Source organism: Amphibalanus amphitrite, unplaced genomic scaffold, assembly GCF_019059575.1.
Source record: "Amphibalanus amphitrite isolate SeventyFive unplaced genomic scaffold, NRLGWU_Aamphi_draft 000230F_arrow, whole genome shotgun sequence".
NCBI lineage: Eukaryota > Metazoa > Arthropoda > Thecostraca > Balanomorpha > Balanidae > Amphibalanus > Amphibalanus amphitrite.
Genome location: NW_024881725.1, coordinates 20,227 through 40,410, shown reverse-complemented (window position 1 = coordinate 40,410; position 20,184 = coordinate 20,227). Strand labels below are relative to the sequence as shown.

Here is a 20,184-nt window from a genome sequence, read left to right as displayed (position 1 = left end):
AGCGCCTTTAATCACAGTGGCTGGATTCACCCGGGAACGCGGGATTCCGGTAACGTGCTCTACTGGATGAAGGAGGACGCACTGTAGATGTGACGAGTGATAACGTTCGGTGATTGGTTATTAGTTCGGCTTTTGACGTTTTAATGCATCACACAATGCTAGCGAAGCGACGACTAGCATCAGCCTGTAAACCCAATTGTTTTGAAATGTGTCCTAAAAGCAATATATTTTTTAGCAGCCGCTATCATCAAGGCATCAATGAACTTAACCTGACTGGCTTGATGCTGTTTTAGACAATTTAATGACAGTGCCTAAAAATCGATCTTGTTAGAAGCAACCCATGCTTAGGCCGTGATTTCTGCTTGGAATGAATGTGATATACCTTGCGATGTACCTATGTACCCAGCTTCTTATTCCAACTTCAAATGTTGATGACACTAACAGATGCATTCATGCGTTTTTAAACGTATATTGCAAAGTGCAGACACGAAAATACATCCCGATACGTGCGACAGACGGCCAGATCGACCAGTTCAGCCACGAGGGGAACACTGGCGCTAATCGAAGCTCCAGTAGGGTTTGGAGCTGGGCGGGTTCTCGATGAACGTGTCCTGGCAGTGCTGCGTCCTGGTCGCCGTGCCCGGGATGGTGGCCGTCTCATTGATCCAGTCGAGGAACGCACTGACCCGGGTGAACGTCTCGGGGATCACCTGGGGATCGCCGCACTCGCCGTAGCCGGCCGAGACGATGCCGACCACTCGGAAGTGGCCGTACTCCATCAGCGGGCCACCCGAGTCGCCCTGCAGAACCACAGCGGCAGTTACACACGGCGAGCAGTCATCTGCAGCAGACCTTCTGACCAGACTGCAACCCACTCGGTCCGGAGTCGGACACCGGCAGACCTCAGTTTCCCTGACATGCTGTTTATCAGGGGCGGCGGATTCGGGGGGGCAGGGGGGGCAGCTGCCCCCCCCCCTGGCAAACTCGTGGGGGGGGCAAAAGTATCTTTTTGCCCCCCCCCCCCATAATTTGTGACAAAACTTAGACAAGAAACATATACGGCCTGATTATTCTGTTCGATCATCTGAAGATGTAACCAGATGCCCATATACTTTATCATACGTTGCCTTTCATGACAAGTGTTCGCGTTCAATTGAACTTTTCCTCTCTTCAACCTAGTTTTGGAGGCATTATAAGCGTCAACGTGACGCAGCGGCAACCCAGACCTTCAGTGACCGCTTACAGGGGCGACGGACACGGAGCGGCAGAGGAGGCATCTTCCCTAAGAAACTTCGGGAGGAGGGACAAACGTATATTCTTGCCCCTCCATAATTCGTGCCCTAAACATGAGGAACATTTCCATAGCCTGATATTGCAGCTATGCGCTCCTACAGTTTGTCCAACGGTGCCTTTTGAATATGTGTAAATGCTAACCATTTCCGCTTTATACATAGCATTTTTTGTCTTTTCAGATTCGATTTAGAGATATTTTAACCCGCGCCCCGCTGGGGGGGGGGGGCAGAATCTGCCCCCCCTCCCGTTTTTCGCCAATTACTTCTAAACGCGTTACGCCAGCGACGTCAAACTTTCAGTACCTTATCATACATCAATTTGACACGTTCCCTGAAAATTTGAGCGAAATCCGTCGGAAAATTTTTGAGAAATTGACGTTTTAGTGACGTCATGTTCGCCATTTTCGCCTCAAAAACGGCAAAATTTCAAACGCCGCTAACATCTTCATTTTTAAAGGAATCAAGACGTAACAAAAAAGGTTATACGTGATTCTACTTTGTCTATCAAATGGCTATCTCGATTTTTTGAAAATTTTGGATTTTGGCCAAAATGTTTCCAAAAAACTGACTTTTTTGGGAAAATATTTATAAAATCCAAAATTTTGAGTTTATCGAAAAAAACCGGAATATATGTCAAAGAAGTGGTCTACGTGCACCTACATACCAATTTTTAGAAGAATCGGTTCAAAAATGTGGGAGTTATTCAAAATTTTATGACGTCACGACACACAAAAATTTTGAAAAATGATTTTTTTTGGAAATTCTAGACCTCGTACGGAAACAAAAATAGCACCATTCGATTCGCCGTGAAAAACTGCATCGGATAGACACCTTTTTAGACCTTAACAACCAACTTCAAAATTTGACCTCACTTGACCTGACCTTGACCTGACCTCGACCTGAAATTCATCCAGAGGTGATCCATATCACTTATTGAGTGTGCCTATTGAATTCCATGAGTAAAATGACCCATAAAACATGTGTCGCACATGCCCTTTTCTATATTTTGTTTTTGGTGACCTGACCTGACCTGACCTGACCTTGACCTTGACCTTTGAATGACATTGTGTGCAACGAATGTTGTCTTGGTAGTCTAAGAACACGTTTTGGGCAATCAGTCTCAGTCCATTCTTCGGCAACTACGGTGCAAGGCCGATACTGTAGAAACTTGCATTTTGTACCCTTGACCTGACCTTGACCTGACCTCTGACCTACTTAAGCAAAAAAAATTGGACTCTTAAGATCCGCCTTGTTGAGAGCTTTCGATTGCCGTTTTCCCCGTCTTTCTACGACCATCGGTTCGGAAGTTAGACAGGGGGGGCAGAATCTGCCCCCCCCCCCCCCCCAGCAGGGCGCGTATGGCTGAATAGCCCAGCGGGGCGCGGGTTAAGTGTGCAAGAGACGCAACTCACACCCTCAATGGTCGTTTGCCGCTATTTTGTACCTATACATGAATGCCAAATCGCAAGCGAGCGGAGACGGAAGGGCTAGCCACTCGCTTGCGGGTAGTTTAGGACTGATGAACGCTCGTAATTAGCCACTACCCTGATTTTTTTTTTCGAGCGCAACAGTTTCCAGTGCAAGTAACATGATAAACGCCGGGGTCGTACTCATTGACCACATTGACCAATGCACGGTATGACACCCAAAGGCCAGTCATCAGAGATCTGCTTTGGGCATTCGGAGGCTTGTGTGGGGCCAGTGTAAAAACTGGATGTTCACAGTTCAGTATCCGCTTTATTTCAGTATTCACTATTAAATAAGTAAAAAATAACGTTGGAAACTTTTGAGGGTTAGGACACTGATCATTAGTGGGCCCCCCTCTGGCTAAAGAATATAGAGCATCGAACACGAAAGAAAAATCTAAGGCATTTTGGAAAAATGAGTATGCCCCGCAGCGTCCGATAACTACCACCTTCCAGTGGGTCAAGCCAACGGGGTCCAAGTTTATAATGGCATTTAACGATAGCACCAACCTTGTCTCACTTTTCCTTGAAGTCTGTTCCGAATGGTTTCGGCGACAGACTGGCTGCACTGAGGTCGTTTGGTATGTGCAACTGTAATTAAAGCCACCTGAGGCGCCCTGACACCAGGCTGAAGCTGGGTTGGAAATGCTTCGTCTTTGCAGATATCACTGGCCGCTGATTCTCGAGTGCCTGAACCGGTAGATGTCTTGGCAAAATTTGGTGTGATAATTTGGACCTTACCGCAGTCAGTGCACCCTAAAGCCCTAATAAAGAACCGCCCCCCCTCCAGAGCTTCTGGATTCCCGTTCCAGTCCACCGAATTCCTTCACCATAGTCCGCTGCTCGACTCCCTCACCTCAGCCCTCCGTTCCCAGCTTGACGAGCGTTTGGGCCTTAGTTAAGTCTTGCTGTGGGCTTATCTGTAGGATAAACCCATCGAGACAGCCCGTCTCGGTGAGCTTAGTTGGCGAACTACTGCCTTGGGGTGGGTTTCTGGCGGATTGCTGTCCCAATAGGTTTAGATGCGACCGACTGTCTCTGAATGTTTGAGCGGTCTCCTCCCGCTATTAGCTAGTTTCAGTTGATATCTGTCTCAGAAATACTTTTTAAAGGAAGGTTAAACGGAAATCGAACGTAAAATGAACAGAGAAAATGGTAACGAGTTAGGGGAAGGAGGGTGAATTGCGCCACCTTAAAGAAAAACGCTAATTGTAAGAAAAACGCTGGAGATATAAGCATGCACTGGTAACCATCTCAAAGAGGAGCTCATTGGCTACGATTTAAGAGCCTCCCGATCAATAAAGAATGTTTCGTTTGCTTCTGACAGCTGCTTTTTCAGAAACATGCAAAAGGGCGCATTTGCCAACAACTGCTGTAAATTGCGCCAGGGGGATGGCGCAATTAGAACCCAATTGCGCCCTATACTTTAACATGGCTAAGTGAATGAGACGGAATGCATACAACCCAGTAGTCTAATGTCATTGCGGCTTGCTTAAACATTTATTATGTTATTCAGGCTGGATAAATAATGAATGTAGATATACATCGCGATGTTTTTTGCCCAGGTAGATAACTTGACATGTGTCCGTACGCTTGTAAAAGTGCAACGAAAACGTTTACTGTAAATGACTAGATATATGTGAACGTATGCGCCGATCCAGTTAAATTTTCACTCGTTTCTCTCAAAATTAATAATTTTTATCGTTTTGAATTTTATATGGCATCAGTTTTTACTTTTCATCATAGCTGTCACTTCTCACGCCTGAGTCCATGCTGAACATGTCGTATTTTGTCAATTACACCACAAGTCGTAGCCTAAATGGCAGCTGCATTATAAGTTTGACGATAGAAATAATTTGCGGACTGACGACAGCGGACTGCTCCCTTGCCTGACATTAAACTCCTTCTTTATTGCAATCAGTTAATGATGCATTCTGAATGGCTACACCATTATTCTATTTGCGCCCCCTGGCGCAATTGCCATGGGCGCAATTAAAATTGAGGTACTTTTTAATAAAAGCATAGAAGTTATCATAAAGATGTTGCAGGAAGTTTACGGTTTCAGTGAAATACAATGAAAAAAGGGTTTTTCTATCTAAATATCACTCTGAAAATCACACAAATATCGCAAATTTTTATAGCCAACGGTTCAAAATACTGCAAAAAAGTTAAGAAAACGCCATAACATCTTTGATGGCGTAATGAGCCTTGCTGATTGGCTTCATCGGAGTGTTTGGGCCATAAAATGAACAATCCAGTGGTGAAAATAATGTTTTCGAACACAAAATTCTAAACATGCCATTGAATCCGTGGGAATGTTGGTGGGCGCAATTGGTTAGGAGGGCGCAATACACCCACTTTCCCCTACCTCATTGAAGAATAGCGCTCGCCTACTTCAAAAGGTTCGGCACCGTTCTTCAAATCTGATTTGCGATCGGGTTATGCAAGATTACTTCACTACTCGGGTTATGGGCTATGGCACAATTTTTCCCATAGGAGTTTTTTTCTAACTCAGCAATACGAAAATCGTTATACCTATCGTCCACTGGCAGATCCAGGGAGTGGGCATATAAAGCAAATATTTACTCCCCCTCCCCTTGCATCGCCCGAAATAGACAAAACGTACATACCTTATGTTTCCTAATAATAAAACTTTTATCAGAAATTCTTTGCTTCATACTATTCAGCAGTAAGGAATCGAAATCCGAGGAGTTTTTGGATTTTGGACACTTGGGGGGGGGGGGGTATGTCCCCTACAGCGTCGAAAACGCCTTTCTGGATCCGCCTATAGACATCATCTCGGCTGGGATCTTGCCCCCCACGCCAAAATCGAATCCGCCGCCACTGCTGTTTATGCATACTTTGCAATTTAAGCTCGACACGTGTTTTTTTTTTTAACGGAATATAGCTACTGAACCAATGCCCTTGCACAACAGGGAAAACATGCTGGGACTTTCAAAAATGGCATTCAAGCTAAAGACGATGATCCATTTTATGCGTTCATGCGTCACTCACATCGCAAACGCCGTCCATCTCCTCTCTGGTGACCGCGCAAATTTTCTTTTCTTTTTCTTGGAGAGGAAAGAAATCATTGTCGACAAACTGTTTGTAGCACTCGTCTACACTGATTGCAGTCATATCCAGTTCTGCGAGAATGGCTGAGGGAAAATGATGCCACCGTTGGGTCAGTTAAGAATGCGGCTACCTTTGTAGTCTATCCTAATGGTTAGCATAGTGACATAGTCCATTGAATATAGCAACCCTCGTACATGTACTATGTACATAAAGTTAGCATGAAATATAGTAAGAACAATGTGGCTTGAACATTCAATCACAGCGCTTCCCAATCAATTGCTCACTGTAAGCTATAGTCCCAACTGATTGGAAGTTATAACTTACAGGCCCAGTCTGTCACTCACTGGAGGCATGGGTCCAGCTGACCCCTCACTGGAGGCTATGTGCTCAATCAAGTCACTCACTGGACGAGTAGCCCCATATCCAATCAGTCACTCACTGGAAGCTAGCTGAAACAGACTCCGCATTCAGGAAATCGCATGTGAGAGCCTACTCAAAAACATTCCAATTCTTCACGCATTAATCGCATGTGTGCGGGAGGTGCGTGCGAATGATGCGAGCGTGCTTCCATGTATTTGAATGGGCTCTCCCATGCGATTTCCTGACTGCGGTCTGCTGAAGGAGTCTGTTTCAGGCTATTCCCGCGCCGATAACTCACGGGCTGCGTATCCCCAGCCGGCGACGGTGACATTCTTGCCGGCCAGGTCCCCGGTAGGCCCGTGGGGCAGCGTCACCGTGCACACCACCGGAGAGAACTGGACCTCAGTCGACAGACGCAGTAGGGCTATGTCGTTAATATAGGAGCCGTTCGCCTGGAGAAGAGAGAGAGAGAGAGAGAGAGAGAGAGAGAGAGAGAGAGAGAGAGAGAGAGAGAGAGAGAGAGAGAGAGAGAGAGAGAGAGAGAGAGGGAGAGAGAGAGAGAGAGGGGGGGGGTAACGTCACGCAGAAGATATTGCTCGCTTCTATGTATTGACGTAAAACCGTCTAGTTATTACCGTTTAAACCTTATCAACCGTTTTATATCTAATTGGCACATTCCTCTTTCATTAAATATTGAGCGGAAGTTAAATATTATATCGTACACCTATTCGTCATATGCAGGGTCTCGATTTTACGCATCCGACTTCAAGAAGATTTTGTGATATCGAAAGGAGCTTCGCAAAATATGTGAGCACTGGTATCATTTGTATGCTCCCTTTATGATCGAAGACGTCATATATCCGATGAAGAAGGGGCCAAAACGTGTTGTCTTCTATGAAAGGCTCTCCGTTGTACTTACGACAAAGTCTGGGTGGTTGAAGACGCGTTCCACTTGGTAGTCGGTGTGGTTACTCTCGGCATCGGTGCCATGATTAAACTCTCCCAGACGAACGGTAAAGTTATGTCCGCTGCAACACAGACGATTACACACACCTCAGTTATTCAATTAAATTGGAGACGACATTACACGGATAGGACCGTCGAGGATGTCACCTTTGTGTGACATTAATTTAAAGCAAAATATTGCAGACTGTCAAACGATGTCATTCTCATTCGTTTGCTTTGGTATAAGTAAAAATTAATGTAGCTTTTACTGTTGACGTGGATGAATTTTACGTATACACATCAATTCAATACAATACTGTTATTTGGAGGTAACCGGTAAAGCAATTATTTGTTTGCATAAAAAAAATCATAAGGAAGTTGCCTCTCCATCGTAACAACCTGTAGTGTGAATCCCGGCTCGTGTAACGGCACTACACCTCGATCTTAGGTCTCTGGATGGTCCGGTGCGGGGGGAAGGGACATGAAGCACTCACTCCCGGAACGGTTTGTCGATCGTGCAGTGGGCAGCCGTCATCACATGGCGGGAGTCGATCAGAGACCCGCCGCACATCGGCTTGGGGAAGACGTCAGACTCGGTATGTCTGCGCAGCATAGCCTGAGAACGCAGAGAGCGCGGAATGTACCAGAGAGCGTGGAATTTACGGGTAAATACTCAAACAATCAGTTTTTCGGTAAACCCGCCACACACTTCGCGAAATTGCTTCGTGGTTGTCATCCACCTCGACCTGACTTTACAAATCATAACCTCTTTTCAGGTATAGCTTAATTGAAAGCCATCGACGCAACTTCCGCCCTCCGAGACCAATTCGCGATTCATTGTTTTAATTGGTCTACATGCAAGCCATTTACCACAGTATAGGTAAGGTACATACCTTTCTATCGACTATACCTGCTCTGTAACAGACATGTTATTATTTGTGGATGCAGCTGTCTAACTATCAATCCTGCGAGACCCTGACTCACCATCCAGGGCCATCGGGACGGCTGGGCGAAACCGGGGAACGCCGAGAAGTGGTCGGTGGCAATGCGACCACCCGAGATGTCCTGGGTCTGTCCGACACCAAAAGGGTGTCCGCCGACGGGCGACCGACGCGGCAGGAACCGGGTACCCTCCTGGGAGCCGAGAGATGTGTCATCGGTATGTAGGTATAGTTGACTACAGAACTGATGCTCCACTCGGCAGAAGCTTGACTGGACCGCTAAATTGTGCCGTTTATCACGCAATTAAGCGTATCTATGGTGAGCGTTGGGTCACAGCATCACACTGTGTCACTGAGCTCGTGTGTAGCGGCACAGCCTACCACTCCAGGCAACTGATTGCCTGTGAAAAAAGGAGCTTCATTCAGCATTCTGTATTCAACTGTACGTCTGCGGAGAATGAACTGCTTGGTAAATAACTCAGCTCACTTCCCGTGCTAAGTAGTATGAGTCTAAGGTTCCTTTTACGAGTACTTTATACGGCTACGCGTACCCATTTGTTTGTACGAATTTAGCTTACTATCTAAACAAAAGCAATAACATCATGGTTAAAATGCAAACTTGTGACTCATAATTTTAGGAATGCAAGTACAAAACATATTGCACTGCACAAAGTATTAGGTCACTTCATACTTACGACATTGGCTTGATAGCTGTGCCTTCCTGGTTTGGAGCGCTCTGGAACATTGGCGAACGGTTTATACATACTGCACGGTTATGACAACGAGAGGAGCATGGCCTTTAGGCATGATTTAATGCATTAAACGCAGTAAAGACATATGATTTATTGATGAATTACGGTCATGGTAGTGTCGATACCAAAAGGCCAAAGGGGTGTTTAACACTGGCGGATCCAGGGGGGGGCCACGGGGGCCATGGCCCCCCCCCAAAGGCCTAAAGTGGCCTGTTTGGCCCCCCCCGAAACGTAAGAAAAATTGCTAAGAAAATATACCTTGATGGAGGTTTTTAGCCACTTGGTGAAGTAAAGCTTTCCACAGCATAATATGGAAGCAATATGGTAGCAGTGAGGGTCAGTCAAAAGTTGCGCGAGTGGAGTTGACCTTCAAAAAAGACTTGTTGGCACGTGTTTATGGCGCGGTAGCTGGGAGTTGGCGGTGTTTCGCGTGGTGTGGCATCACTGGCGGATCCGGGGGGGGGGGGGCACGGGAGCCTGAGGTGCCCCTGACAGACCCGTGGTGCCCTTGGTAGGTCTGTGGTGCCCCTGGACCCTGGCAGGCCTGTGGTGCCTCTAGCGGGCCTAGGGTGCCCCTGCTAGGCTGCTGATGCCCCTGGGACCTGACAGGACTGTGGTGCCCCTGACAAGCCTAAAGTGCCCCCAACAGGCCCGTGATGCCCCCGACAGGCCCAAGGTGCCCCTGCGTGATGCCGTGATGCCTGCGAGGCCGGTGGTGCCCCTGCTAGACCGGTGGTGCCCCTGGCAGGCCTGTGGTGCCCCTGCTAGGCCGCTGGTGCCCCTGGGCCCTGACAGGACTGTGGTGCCCCTGACAGGCCCAAGGTGCCCCTGTAAGGCCTGTGGTACACCTGCTAGGCCTCTGGTGCCCCTGACAGGCCCATGGTGCCCCTGCAAGGCCGGCGGCGCCCCTGGCAGGTCTCTGGTGTCCCTGACAGACCTGGGGTGCCCCTGACAAGCCTAGCCTGTGGGGCCCCTCACAGGTCCGTGGTGCCCTTGTTAGGCCTGTGGTGCCCCTGGGCCCTGGCGGGCTGGTAGTGCCCCTGCTAGGCCGGTGGTGCCCCTGACAGGCCTGTGGTGCCCCCGGGCACCAAGGGGGGTCATGACCCATGTGGCCCCCCTTGGATCTGCCACTGGTACATATTATATTGATTTGTAATGGCGTTATGGCTTATGCAATATGCAATTGCAGGCACTTGGTATCCCTCACTTATCCCTCATTGGGGGCTCTGGCGGGCTCCTGAGGGCCCACGTCTATCTCCGGGAGCCCTAGACAGGCTCCTTTGGGTCCTTTCAGTCCACTATAGCATAAGAGGTCTCCATGCGAGTCCTATACATCTGAGGACGTACCCTGACGTCTGAGTTACTCAACTGCAGCTCCAATGGTCTCTTACACTGGCGGATCCAGGGAGGGGGCATTTAGGGCCATGCCCCCTTCCCAGAGGCCTAAAGTGGCCCGTTTGCCCCCTCCCCCAAGCGATAATGAAGCACAGTTCAATCAGTGCCTGGCCCAGGAGCCGAGTTAGACCACCTCCCGTTTTACCACCTCCCGGCCCGCAAAGGGACCCAAGCACTGACTCGAAGCGGGTTAACTGGTCGACAAAAGCAATAGTAAGTGTTTACAAAGTAATATAAAGGCATGGGTCGGGTGGGCTACCATTTATATATTTTTATTTTTAGTTAAAAAAATATTCATAGTGTCAGGGCTGTGACGAAAAATAAGTGGCCTAAATCCGATGAGAAAACAGGATTTGGGGGTACCCTAGGTTTGGCTCCTGCATGAGTTGGCCCCCCCCAAAACGCAAGTCTGGATCCGCCAGTGGTGTTTAACATTTTGAAGTTTGGTTTGACCACCTCGTTTTGAAGTGTCTGCCTCTCTAATTTCAGTTTTTCGCAATATTGTGTAAAAGTAAGGCACATGAATTTATTTATCGGCAGCAGGAGAAAGTGGAATATTTCGGCTGAGGCTAACGAACAGACACGAAAGCTCGGGCTTATTTTACCGGAAAGGGAGCCCATCATTTCTCACCGAGTGCACTTACTGATGCGGGCGGCAGAGACCGTCGGAGGTACCGCCAGCAGAGCCGCAGCTATACCAACCAGCGCCACCAGCCAGCAGAGACGGGCGCTGCCCATGACTCCCGTGTTACTGTATACAGTACGTGTGATCTGTATTCCTAGTTCACGGTGCGGAGAGGTGCCTGTTGACCGCTGGAACTGCTGCAGCCGACAACCGACCGTTCAAAGCGACCCAGACTCGTCAACTCGGCCTGGTGTGCACCCCCCCCCCCTGCCTGACCGCCTCCCCCCCCCCTTGCATCCCCTCGTCACCCCTGCGACCCTCCCCTCTCACCGAACATGGAATGGAACACGGCCGCTGATATAGGGGACTCTCCCCGGCGTGGGGGCTCGATTGCTGTAACATTGTACACCGCGAACAAGGGTCGGTCTCATCGGTCTGGTCACTGGTGCCGCTCCCATCTGTCGGTCTTTTCGTAATTTGTGGTGTGAAAATGCAAACTGAAACGGTCCCTTTATTAGAGCATAATTTGTACATGTTCCTTCAGCTGAATTTTGTAAGGAGGCATCGCACAAAACGCATTTAGCTATAAGTCGTACATAGCTTCGAGTTGTTTTTCTTCATGAACAAATTGACACTTTGTCTATGATGCTTGTGTTACGTTTACAGTGAGAAGAATATAAAGCGGCCACGACCTTATTGTAGAGTGCAACAATATAAAATCTTATCTTTAATCTTCCCGTATTGTGTAGTGCGGCACAGCATACCTTTCAGCCGAGTGTGCAGTGCGGCACAGCCTACCTTCCAGCCGAGTGAGTATTGCGGCACAGCCTACCTTCCAGCCGATTGTGTATTGCGGTACAGCCTACCTTCCAGCCGAAAGTGCATTGCGGCGCAGCCTACCTTTCAGCCGAGTGTGTATTGCGGCACAGCCTACCTTCCAGCCGAGTGAGTATTGCGGCACAGTCTACCTGTCAGCCGGTGTGCATTGCGGCACAGCCTACCTTCCAGCCGAGTGTGTATTGCGGCACAGCCTACCTTCCAGCCGAGTGTGTATTGCGGCACAGCCTACCTTCCAGCCGAGTGTGTATTGCGGCACAGCCTACCTTCCAGCCGAGTGTGCATTGCGGCACAGCATACCTTCCAGCCAAGTGTGTATTGCGGCACAGCATACCTTCCAGCCGAGTGTGTATTGCGGTACAGCCTACCTTCCAGTCGAGTGTTCATTGCGGCACAGTCTTCCTTCCAGCCGAGTGTGTATTGCGGCACAGTCTACACTGAGAAAACAGTGTCCCGATTTTCGGGCTCAGAGACCAGTTTTCGGGCTAATGTACCATATTCAAAACAGACAGCACATTTCGAGAATACTTTCTGAGCTAGCGCCACATGGGCTCATACGATCCCTTAAATCGGTATCATTGATCGCAGAAACAGAGCTCAGTCAGTACCCATTATCGGTGTCAAGCTCTAAAACTAGTCTCACTATGATACCAGTTTTCAGCCTGATCCCCATTTTCGAGCTCACCTGATTCCAGTTTGAGGGCTCAAATTGTGTGGTGAAGCCAATATTAGGGCTCACGTCATCGCTTTTCGGGGCTTTGGTAAAAGCTGGATTGCGTCAGCTGGCTGGCCAGCTGGCGACGCACGAAAGGTATTTAATTTTAGATATACCTAAGCGCGGTAGTAGGATGGACATAAATATTTCAAATGGCTTTAAATGAAAAATTGATTGGTAAATATTCATTCTTTTATATCTAGCATTGATATGTAAGAAGCTCTGCTAGCGCCACCATACGGCGCCAGCTGGCAAAAAATCCAGTTAATACCAGAGCCCGCTTTTCGTCCGATGCAGCCCCTCCTCCCCCCTCCCCCGTGTCCAGCAGCTGCGAATAAGACGAAGCCGCGGACAAACTTTTTTTTTTGCTCGGCCAGCCTAGCGCCAGTCTCGAGCGGTGGGACAGTTAACCGGCAATTTTGGCCGGGATGCAAAAGTTACGTTAAACCGGTTTATGTTAACCCGGGAGCAAATAACAACGTGGGAGCCTATCTTAGGTGTGGCAAAGCTAACGGATTACTTACTTGTTGCCGAGGTGCCCAAAGAAGGTACTGGAACCGAAAACACAACATTGGTTCATGTATTTATTAACATTCATACACACAGTCATACTTGTGCAAGGTGTCAGTGTTCGGTTGTGGGGTGTAATAGCCAGGGAAAAAGTTCTATGAACTGAAAAACCCGGCGCCTATTACTTCGCAACATGGTTGTGTATTCAACATGAACTGCAAGGAGTGCAGACGACATTGCCTGTGCTAACTTAACGTCTCACGGGCAGCGCCGCGCTCTGACACCCTGGTCCCAGAAGCAGCGGCGTTTCTGACCGCAAATCGCCGGAGAGCCGGTCGGCGCCGTTGAGGGGACTGAGCAGGCCGCTGCCAGCTCCACCTTCACGTCCGCGCGGCGCAGCTCGGTGTGCGGCGGCGGCTCATCGCGCGGGCCGCACCCGTCCGTCCGCTGCACGAGCCGCTTTTCGATCCGACAGCGCAACACCGGCACGCCATTGTGCTGGCTGAGCGGCGGCAGCGGCACGTAGGCAACAAAACAGTAGAAATCGATGGGCCTGGATCGGCGTTGCCAGCAACGCTGGCAGCGGCGCGGCGGGAGGCGCCAGTGCCGCCGTCGGGGACGTGTGCCCTTCGCTGCGCTCATTCGAGTTGGCCGGCCGGCCGCGCGGCGTAGTCCTTTTGACACGGTGCGAGAAGAGCCGGATGAAGGTGGACTTTTTATTGGCGTTGCTGGTGCTCACGCCGCCGGCGTCCAGTTTGGGCGGCAAGTCCGAGTACCAGGAGTCGGACAAGTCCCGCGCGAACGCCGCCAGCCGGTCGTCGTCACTGCTGGCGGCGGCCCGCCGACGGCGCTGCCTCAGAATCGGACGAGTCGGTGGTACTGAGCACCTCGCGGGACGGGTAGCTGGGAGTGGGCCGGCCGCGGCCCCTGCCAGGCCGCGCCACCTTCACCGGCGCAGCCGCCTTCAAACTGCCCTTGCTGGGCGGCGGGTTGGTCGGCGGAGGCGGCAGCGGTGCCTCGACGTCAGTCCGAGTCGCTGTCACTGGGCGGCCGCCGCGGAGACGGCTTCTGTTTGACCCGCAGCCGGCCTGGGCCGGCTCGGCGCCCTCGGCCGGCGGCGCGCGCCGTTTCGAGCGTTTCACCTTTTCACTGTTACTCTCGCCTGGTCCTCAGCGTCGAGCGGCTCGGCGCTGTTCGGTTTCATGTGGCCCATGCTGCTGGGAAACTCGGGTGGGGACAGCTTTCTGACTGGAGTGCCGTCGAAGATGGAGGAGACGGGGGTGCTCGCAGAGTCCTTGCCCAATGCCCATGATAGAGCCGAGGCTCCACTGGACGCCCAGCTTAATCGGGCTATCGCCGCCCTCCTTCTATGGTGGATTCTTCGGCCCCCTACAGCCACTAGGGCCATCATATACTCCCAGATGGCGGCACCTAGGGGATGAGGGGGGGGGGGTGTCTGGGCCACTTGTCCACCTCGTGGCGTCGCCAGCGACGCCTGCGAGTCGGAGCAAATGATTATGGGGTCTTCCTCGAAGGACGGGTGCTTCAGGAGATGTTGCTTTGCCGTTTTGGGCGCCACCATCTCAGATCGGTAAATGGAGCAAATCCTCCCCGCCGCCTCCCGCAGTACCAATGTTGTACTGTCTGGGTGCTCGGTGAGGACCCCAGCGCCGCCTTCCTATTACTCCCCCGGTCGCAGACCCGTCGACCCAGGCCCACGTCGCACGCTGGGGGAGCGCTCCCAGTCACGCCTCCGCAGCACTCCTCCTCGCTGTCGCGGACGCCCCGATCGGCAGCAGGTCCAGGTGGACCGTGACGCCGTCTGTTGGCGTCTACGGGGGCAGTCTCGTGGATAAGCGCGCCTCGGCGGGCAGCGCCACTCCAGTGGTCCCACACCGCTCCCCCGCGCTCTCTCCAGCCGGTCACTGACTTCAGTCACGGTTGGGGGGGGGGGCTTCCGCCACGACGCGGCGGGTCCTCCGACGGGAGGGAGAGCGCCTTCGCCAGTAGGCGCGATGCCAGCGCATCCCTCCTCATCTCTCCATCGGCACGACGCCCGCCTCGGCCCTCACGGCGAGTCTTGGAGCATGGAAATCGGGCAGCCAGTGATGACTCATGCCACCATCAGCATCTCCGCCTCCAGGACGCCAAGATGTGTGGCCGCAGCCGCAGGCAGCCACGCCGACCCCGCTGCCCGCATGCCCAAGTAGTCTCGAATCGCTGACACCTCTCCTGAAACAAGAGTGGTGTCGTAAACTTAAACCCCTTGCTGGAGCCCGCCAGCCGCGACAACACCGCCACACCAATTTTTGTGACCCCGGAACTTCCGTCCCGAGCCTTATTTCACGGCACGATGCTACAGTGCGCTACACGTATTGTGGTATTCAGCTTCCATGGAAACATCAACTAATTTGGACGCTCAAACATGGGAGTCAGGAGTGGTTAAGGCCCAGAGCGTTCTGTCTGGTTTATAAAACCTTGGCCAGCAGATGTAAACGTGCTTTTTGTATAAGTGGCTTAATTTTGACGCAAAAGGGCACTAACCTTCGGCGCAAATAATGCAGAAATTTTAGCGCAAATTGCAAAATAGCTTGCGCCGAACTTCGGCGCATGACGGCTTCACGGGCGTCCGGCGTACCATATGGATGTTTTCCTGTTTGGGCTGCAGGTTTTAGCTCTAGGTTTTAGACTGTAGGTTTTGGGTTGGGTTGGGCTGGGCTGGGCTGGGCTGGGCTGGGCTGGGCTGGGCTGGGCTGGGCTGGGTTGGGCTGGGCTGGGCTGGTTGGGGTGGTTGGGTTGGGTTGGATTAGGTTAGGTAAGTTTAGGTTAGTTTAGTTTAGGATAGATATGAATACCTATTTTTTGTAAGTTGAATTATTTTTTTCATTTTGTAGCATCATATGCCTTCCATCTTTGAACTGCCATATTCAAGCACCAGAATAAGTATGGACTTGAACCTTTTCCAGTCTGGATGCCTGTATGGAAGTTGTGCAAAATCATGCAGTTGAAGGTATTGTAACCACAAATAAGAGCTCATGACTCAAGTCTCAACTTGTCCATAATTGGTTATCTTGATGTATACTTGTAGACCCTTCCTCTTACTTGGCACACAGGCATGGTGTCACAGTGTTCTAAAATTGGATTTCAATTGGGTGTCCCAATAAAAAAAAATCTGAAGACAAAATGAGATAGATTTAGTCTTTCCGCAAAACTGCATAATGCCATTTTTACCTCAGATTTTGTCAGAACCTTCACAGGATCTGAAATGAAATGATGTAGAGTAGATGCATCAACTGTCAAGTCATGCGTAACCTGGCAGCTGGCTGTTGAATCAAACTTTTGACATATTTTTTTAGCAAAGATGAAATAAAGCCACTTGTCATATTTTTAGGATGAAAACATTTTCCCCATCATGTGTGGTTATTCACCTAAAATTCTGAAACATGGAACAGTGTCATACCAGCATTCCATCATGTCAACCAGCATTCCGCAGCATGTTAGCAGAAGCAGCAGCATATTATAAGTATATGAAAGATCCAAATAGGTTGTAGGTTGGTAGGTATTGGTACTAAGTTTAACTTAATAGGTTAGTAGGCAAGGTTAGGATTAATTTTAGTTGAGCATCAAGATAACCATTACGAACAAGTAACAAAATCCTTACCTACCCTTGAAAGCATTGCTTCAATCACATCATCACGAAGAACCAGACAAAATTTTTGCACATTCTTACACTATTTGACATCCTGAATCCAGATATGATGCTTTCATGTGGCGCAAATACAAGAAAAACGAATAATCAAACCCGTGCGTATTCGTATCAACGGCGCCACAATTGTAGATCAGACCTTTTCTGAACAAATGCCACCACAATTTTAATTGATAAGGGATTAAAATGGCATGAGCATCAACATCTTGATTTTTTCTAAAAGATAGCGATAACTGATAACTAATAACTTACCATTCATTTTGAAATCACGGCGGTAGGTACACCAACACATGGCACTGAAAACAGCAAAAGACGGAATGGCGGAATGTCGTATGGAGCCCTAAAACGCAGCTCGAATTGAGCCCGAAAAGGAAGACGAACTGATGCCGCTTTCGGGGCTAATGTACTTTGAGCCCGAAAAGGGCGCCTAACTGATCCCGATTTTAAAATCATACAGATTTGAGCCCTGTTTTGGCACTCATATGAGCCCTTATTCAAAAATGTTCTCAAAGTGTTTTCTGAGTGTACCTTTCAGTCGAGTGTGTATTGCGGCACAGTCTACCTTTCAGCCGAGTGTGTATTGCGGCATAGTCTACCTTCCAGCCGAGTGTGTATTGCGGCACAGTCTACCTTCCAGCCGAGTTTGCATTGCGGCACAGTCTACCTTTCAGCCGAGTGTGTATTGCGGCACAGTCTACCTTCCAGCCGAGTTTGCATTGCGGCACAGTCTACCTTTCAGCCGAGTGTGTATTGCGGCACAGTCTACCTTTCAGCCGAGTGTGTATTGCGGCACAACTTAACTCCCAGCTGAGTGTGTATTGCGGCACAGCCTACCTTCCAGCCGAGTGTGTATTGCGGTACAGCCTAGGTACCTTCTGTGATGATGCCCCCCTGGGGTCCGGAAGCGGTGGGGAGTATGTTTTCAAAAAAAAATATTGTTTAATAAAATTTCGTTCATCGGGGGTGTTTTCTGTCCGAGATGGTTGCCGACCTGCGCCGTGCTCTGGAACGACCTCAGGTGAGTGTTTTCGGCTGGTAGATCCTCAAATGGTTGATTAATGAGTTGATTTTCTTGCTGTTTGATTTCTCTCCTGTTCAAACGTAATTTACACACCCATTTCCAATTGCTGATCGGTCCGTTGGTTTCAAGCTGACCGATTCCTTTCTGCCACCGTTCCTTGCGCCTGGGGCTCGTCACAAACAATATTTATAATGAGGCTGGCTTGTCGCTTGTCAACATATAGTCTTCACTGCCTAGGATGGTATCTGTCTCATAAGGAATTTAGGACACGGATGTCTCCCCAAAGCATATAATTTTGATGCCTCCCTTGAGGACATAACCTGAAGCCACCATCTGATACCTGATAGCTACCCACCATTCTCTCCCTTTCTAATGCCTATCATCCCAAAGATAATCGAGTACATCCCCATTTAATGTCGCCCTCAATGCTGAGATTAGATCTCCCGCTGGTCCTTACACTATATGACGCATACCTCAATCTCCCTCAGACTCACGCTCTTTGTCATACCTCTCTCATCCCACTACAATAAATTTGATCCCGCGTCGACCTCTCAGTCCCTCCCAGCAATTGTTCTAACTCCCTCCAGCGGTACATATCAGGGACAATAAACGCAATTTGTTCAATAGACTCCGTGATTAGTGTAAATTTCATCTAAGCTTACTCTTACCTCCCAACGACTTATCGCGCCCCATTCCAGCATTGGAATCGTGTGTGCTCTTCCTAGCACCTCTTGGGCTCCCTGGCCCAATATCCTCGAACACCTACATCACCTGACCCTGATTACTTGTCTAAAGGTGCAACGCAGGTAGCGATTACATTATTAGCGTTCGTCGATGGATGTGATTGGTTCAATCAATCTCTGCCGGCCCACTCTCTTCGAACACCTACATCATTTGACCCCGATTACTTGTCTAAAGATCGACGCGGGTAGCGTCAGTTATTAGCGTTCCTCAGTGGCTTATGATTGGTCCGTCAACCTCTGCCGCTCACGGCACATCTCTGTTTCCCTACTAAAACCCCGCGGCCGGACGTTGGTTACTGACCCTTGCAGCCCTTCTGTGAGAGACCGTCTTACGCGTTTTCACCTAACGAACCGGTGGACACAATCCTGCTGCCCGGCGACCGCAGTCTCACTGGGCTCATAGACAGGTACCTACTCCGTACTCTCATGCAGTCATGGCACCCGCAAGTGGCGCCTTTGAATCATTGACCGGTGTGACTCGAAGACTCCATGACTGAATCTATCCTACAATTTTATCCGACGCCGTGGAATCCTGTCCTGCAGATGTGTGTTCAAGCGCGTTAGCGTCATGAGTGATACATGCTGCGATCCTTTCCGACGGTGGACTTACCTCACCTCATCCTGGCGGAATTACCCCTTCGCCTCAATCTATCACCTTCGTATTTTGTCACTCACCTTCGGCGGAGTTCTCCCTCGTCCTGTCTCTCTGACTCACCTCTCAGCTTGGGCGTCTTATGGCGTTCTTTGTTCTGATATCTGCCTAACATATTTACTTACTTACTCCGTAACGTGAGACAGTCCAATCCTAGAAGACTTAGACGTATCAACAGAGTCAAAAACACATGAAAGTGTTGCAACATACCTCCTCTTCGGCTAGCATCCATCCTTAGATCTTTTCCTCCTTGTGTAATTCCGGTTTCAATATCTATCGACCACTTCAGAGTCACTCCTTCTGTATCTCCTTACCTGTCTGATCCGTAGATTCCCTTCAGTCCATGTGCGCACCACTGCGCGGTACGAGTCAATTGTTACCCGCGACATGAAAAAAAAAATCATTGGATAGAGAAATCTGCGCCGCCAAATACTCAGACCATCTACTACTCCTTTCATCTACACGATATTTACGCCTACCAGCCGAAACGTCTCCACCGCAGCTTGCTATATTCACTCAGTGACGTCATATTCCAGGAAACAGACTGTGTTTACGCTTGTTGATCAGTAATGACGTCATAAGATCGTGTCGTCTGCGGGTTGGTCCTTGGTGCATCCTGACTTCTCATCGTCTAACCGCGTATATATCTTTCCCGAGCGAAAAAAACAAACATTCCAGTTTTTTGGCGCTTTTGTTTCAATTGTGGTGGTTCTGTTCGAAGGCTCATACAGATGGTGTTTGCGCAAAATTTCTTACGGGAAATCACCGACTATTTAGTGTCGACAGCTGCATATTACCTTTTTGAACACGCCTCCATCACTGCTTGTTTATTGGCTGTCTGTTGTATTGGGCTGTGTTGCTGTATAGTGTATATACCGTGTGTTTTGCTGGGTGATTGTGATAATATTTTGATGATTAACCTTTTTATTCAGCGGTAGATAATTCTAAAAATCCCAGGGGGTGCTACAAACCCCTAATTATCCACCCCTGTTTTTTTATTTTAAGTTCCATCCAGTACCAGTATGAGTGTTTATGGCAATGGAAGGTAGGTGAAACATTTCATTATTGTAATTTTAATCTTTTGAGACATGAATTTCAACATTCTCTTGAGAGCCTGAGAGCATTCATGCCAAGGTTTCTGAGTCTGTT

The 20,184-nt window shown here is 49.4% G+C and overlaps 1 protein-coding gene across 1 annotated transcript; it reads right to left on the bottom strand.

Moving 5' to 3' along the window:
- Positions 1 to 449: 449 nt before the first annotated feature.
- On the bottom strand, positions 450 to 19,511 carry LOC122385777 (proclotting enzyme-like). The gene is made up of 8 exons (XM_043374274.1): positions 19,350 to 19,511; positions 8,775 to 8,815; positions 8,123 to 8,272; positions 7,633 to 7,754; positions 7,113 to 7,221; positions 6,492 to 6,645; positions 5,774 to 5,916; positions 450 to 800 (listed from the first exon to the last, which is right to left on the bottom strand). Exons 3-8 carry the CDS (start codon positions 8,123 to 8,125, stop codon positions 558 to 560), a joined length of 774 nt encoding a protein of 257 aa, XP_043230209.1. The 5' UTR covers positions 8,126 to 8,272; positions 8,775 to 8,815; positions 19,350 to 19,511; the 3' UTR covers positions 450 to 557.
- Positions 19,512 to 20,184: the final 673 nt, after the last annotated feature.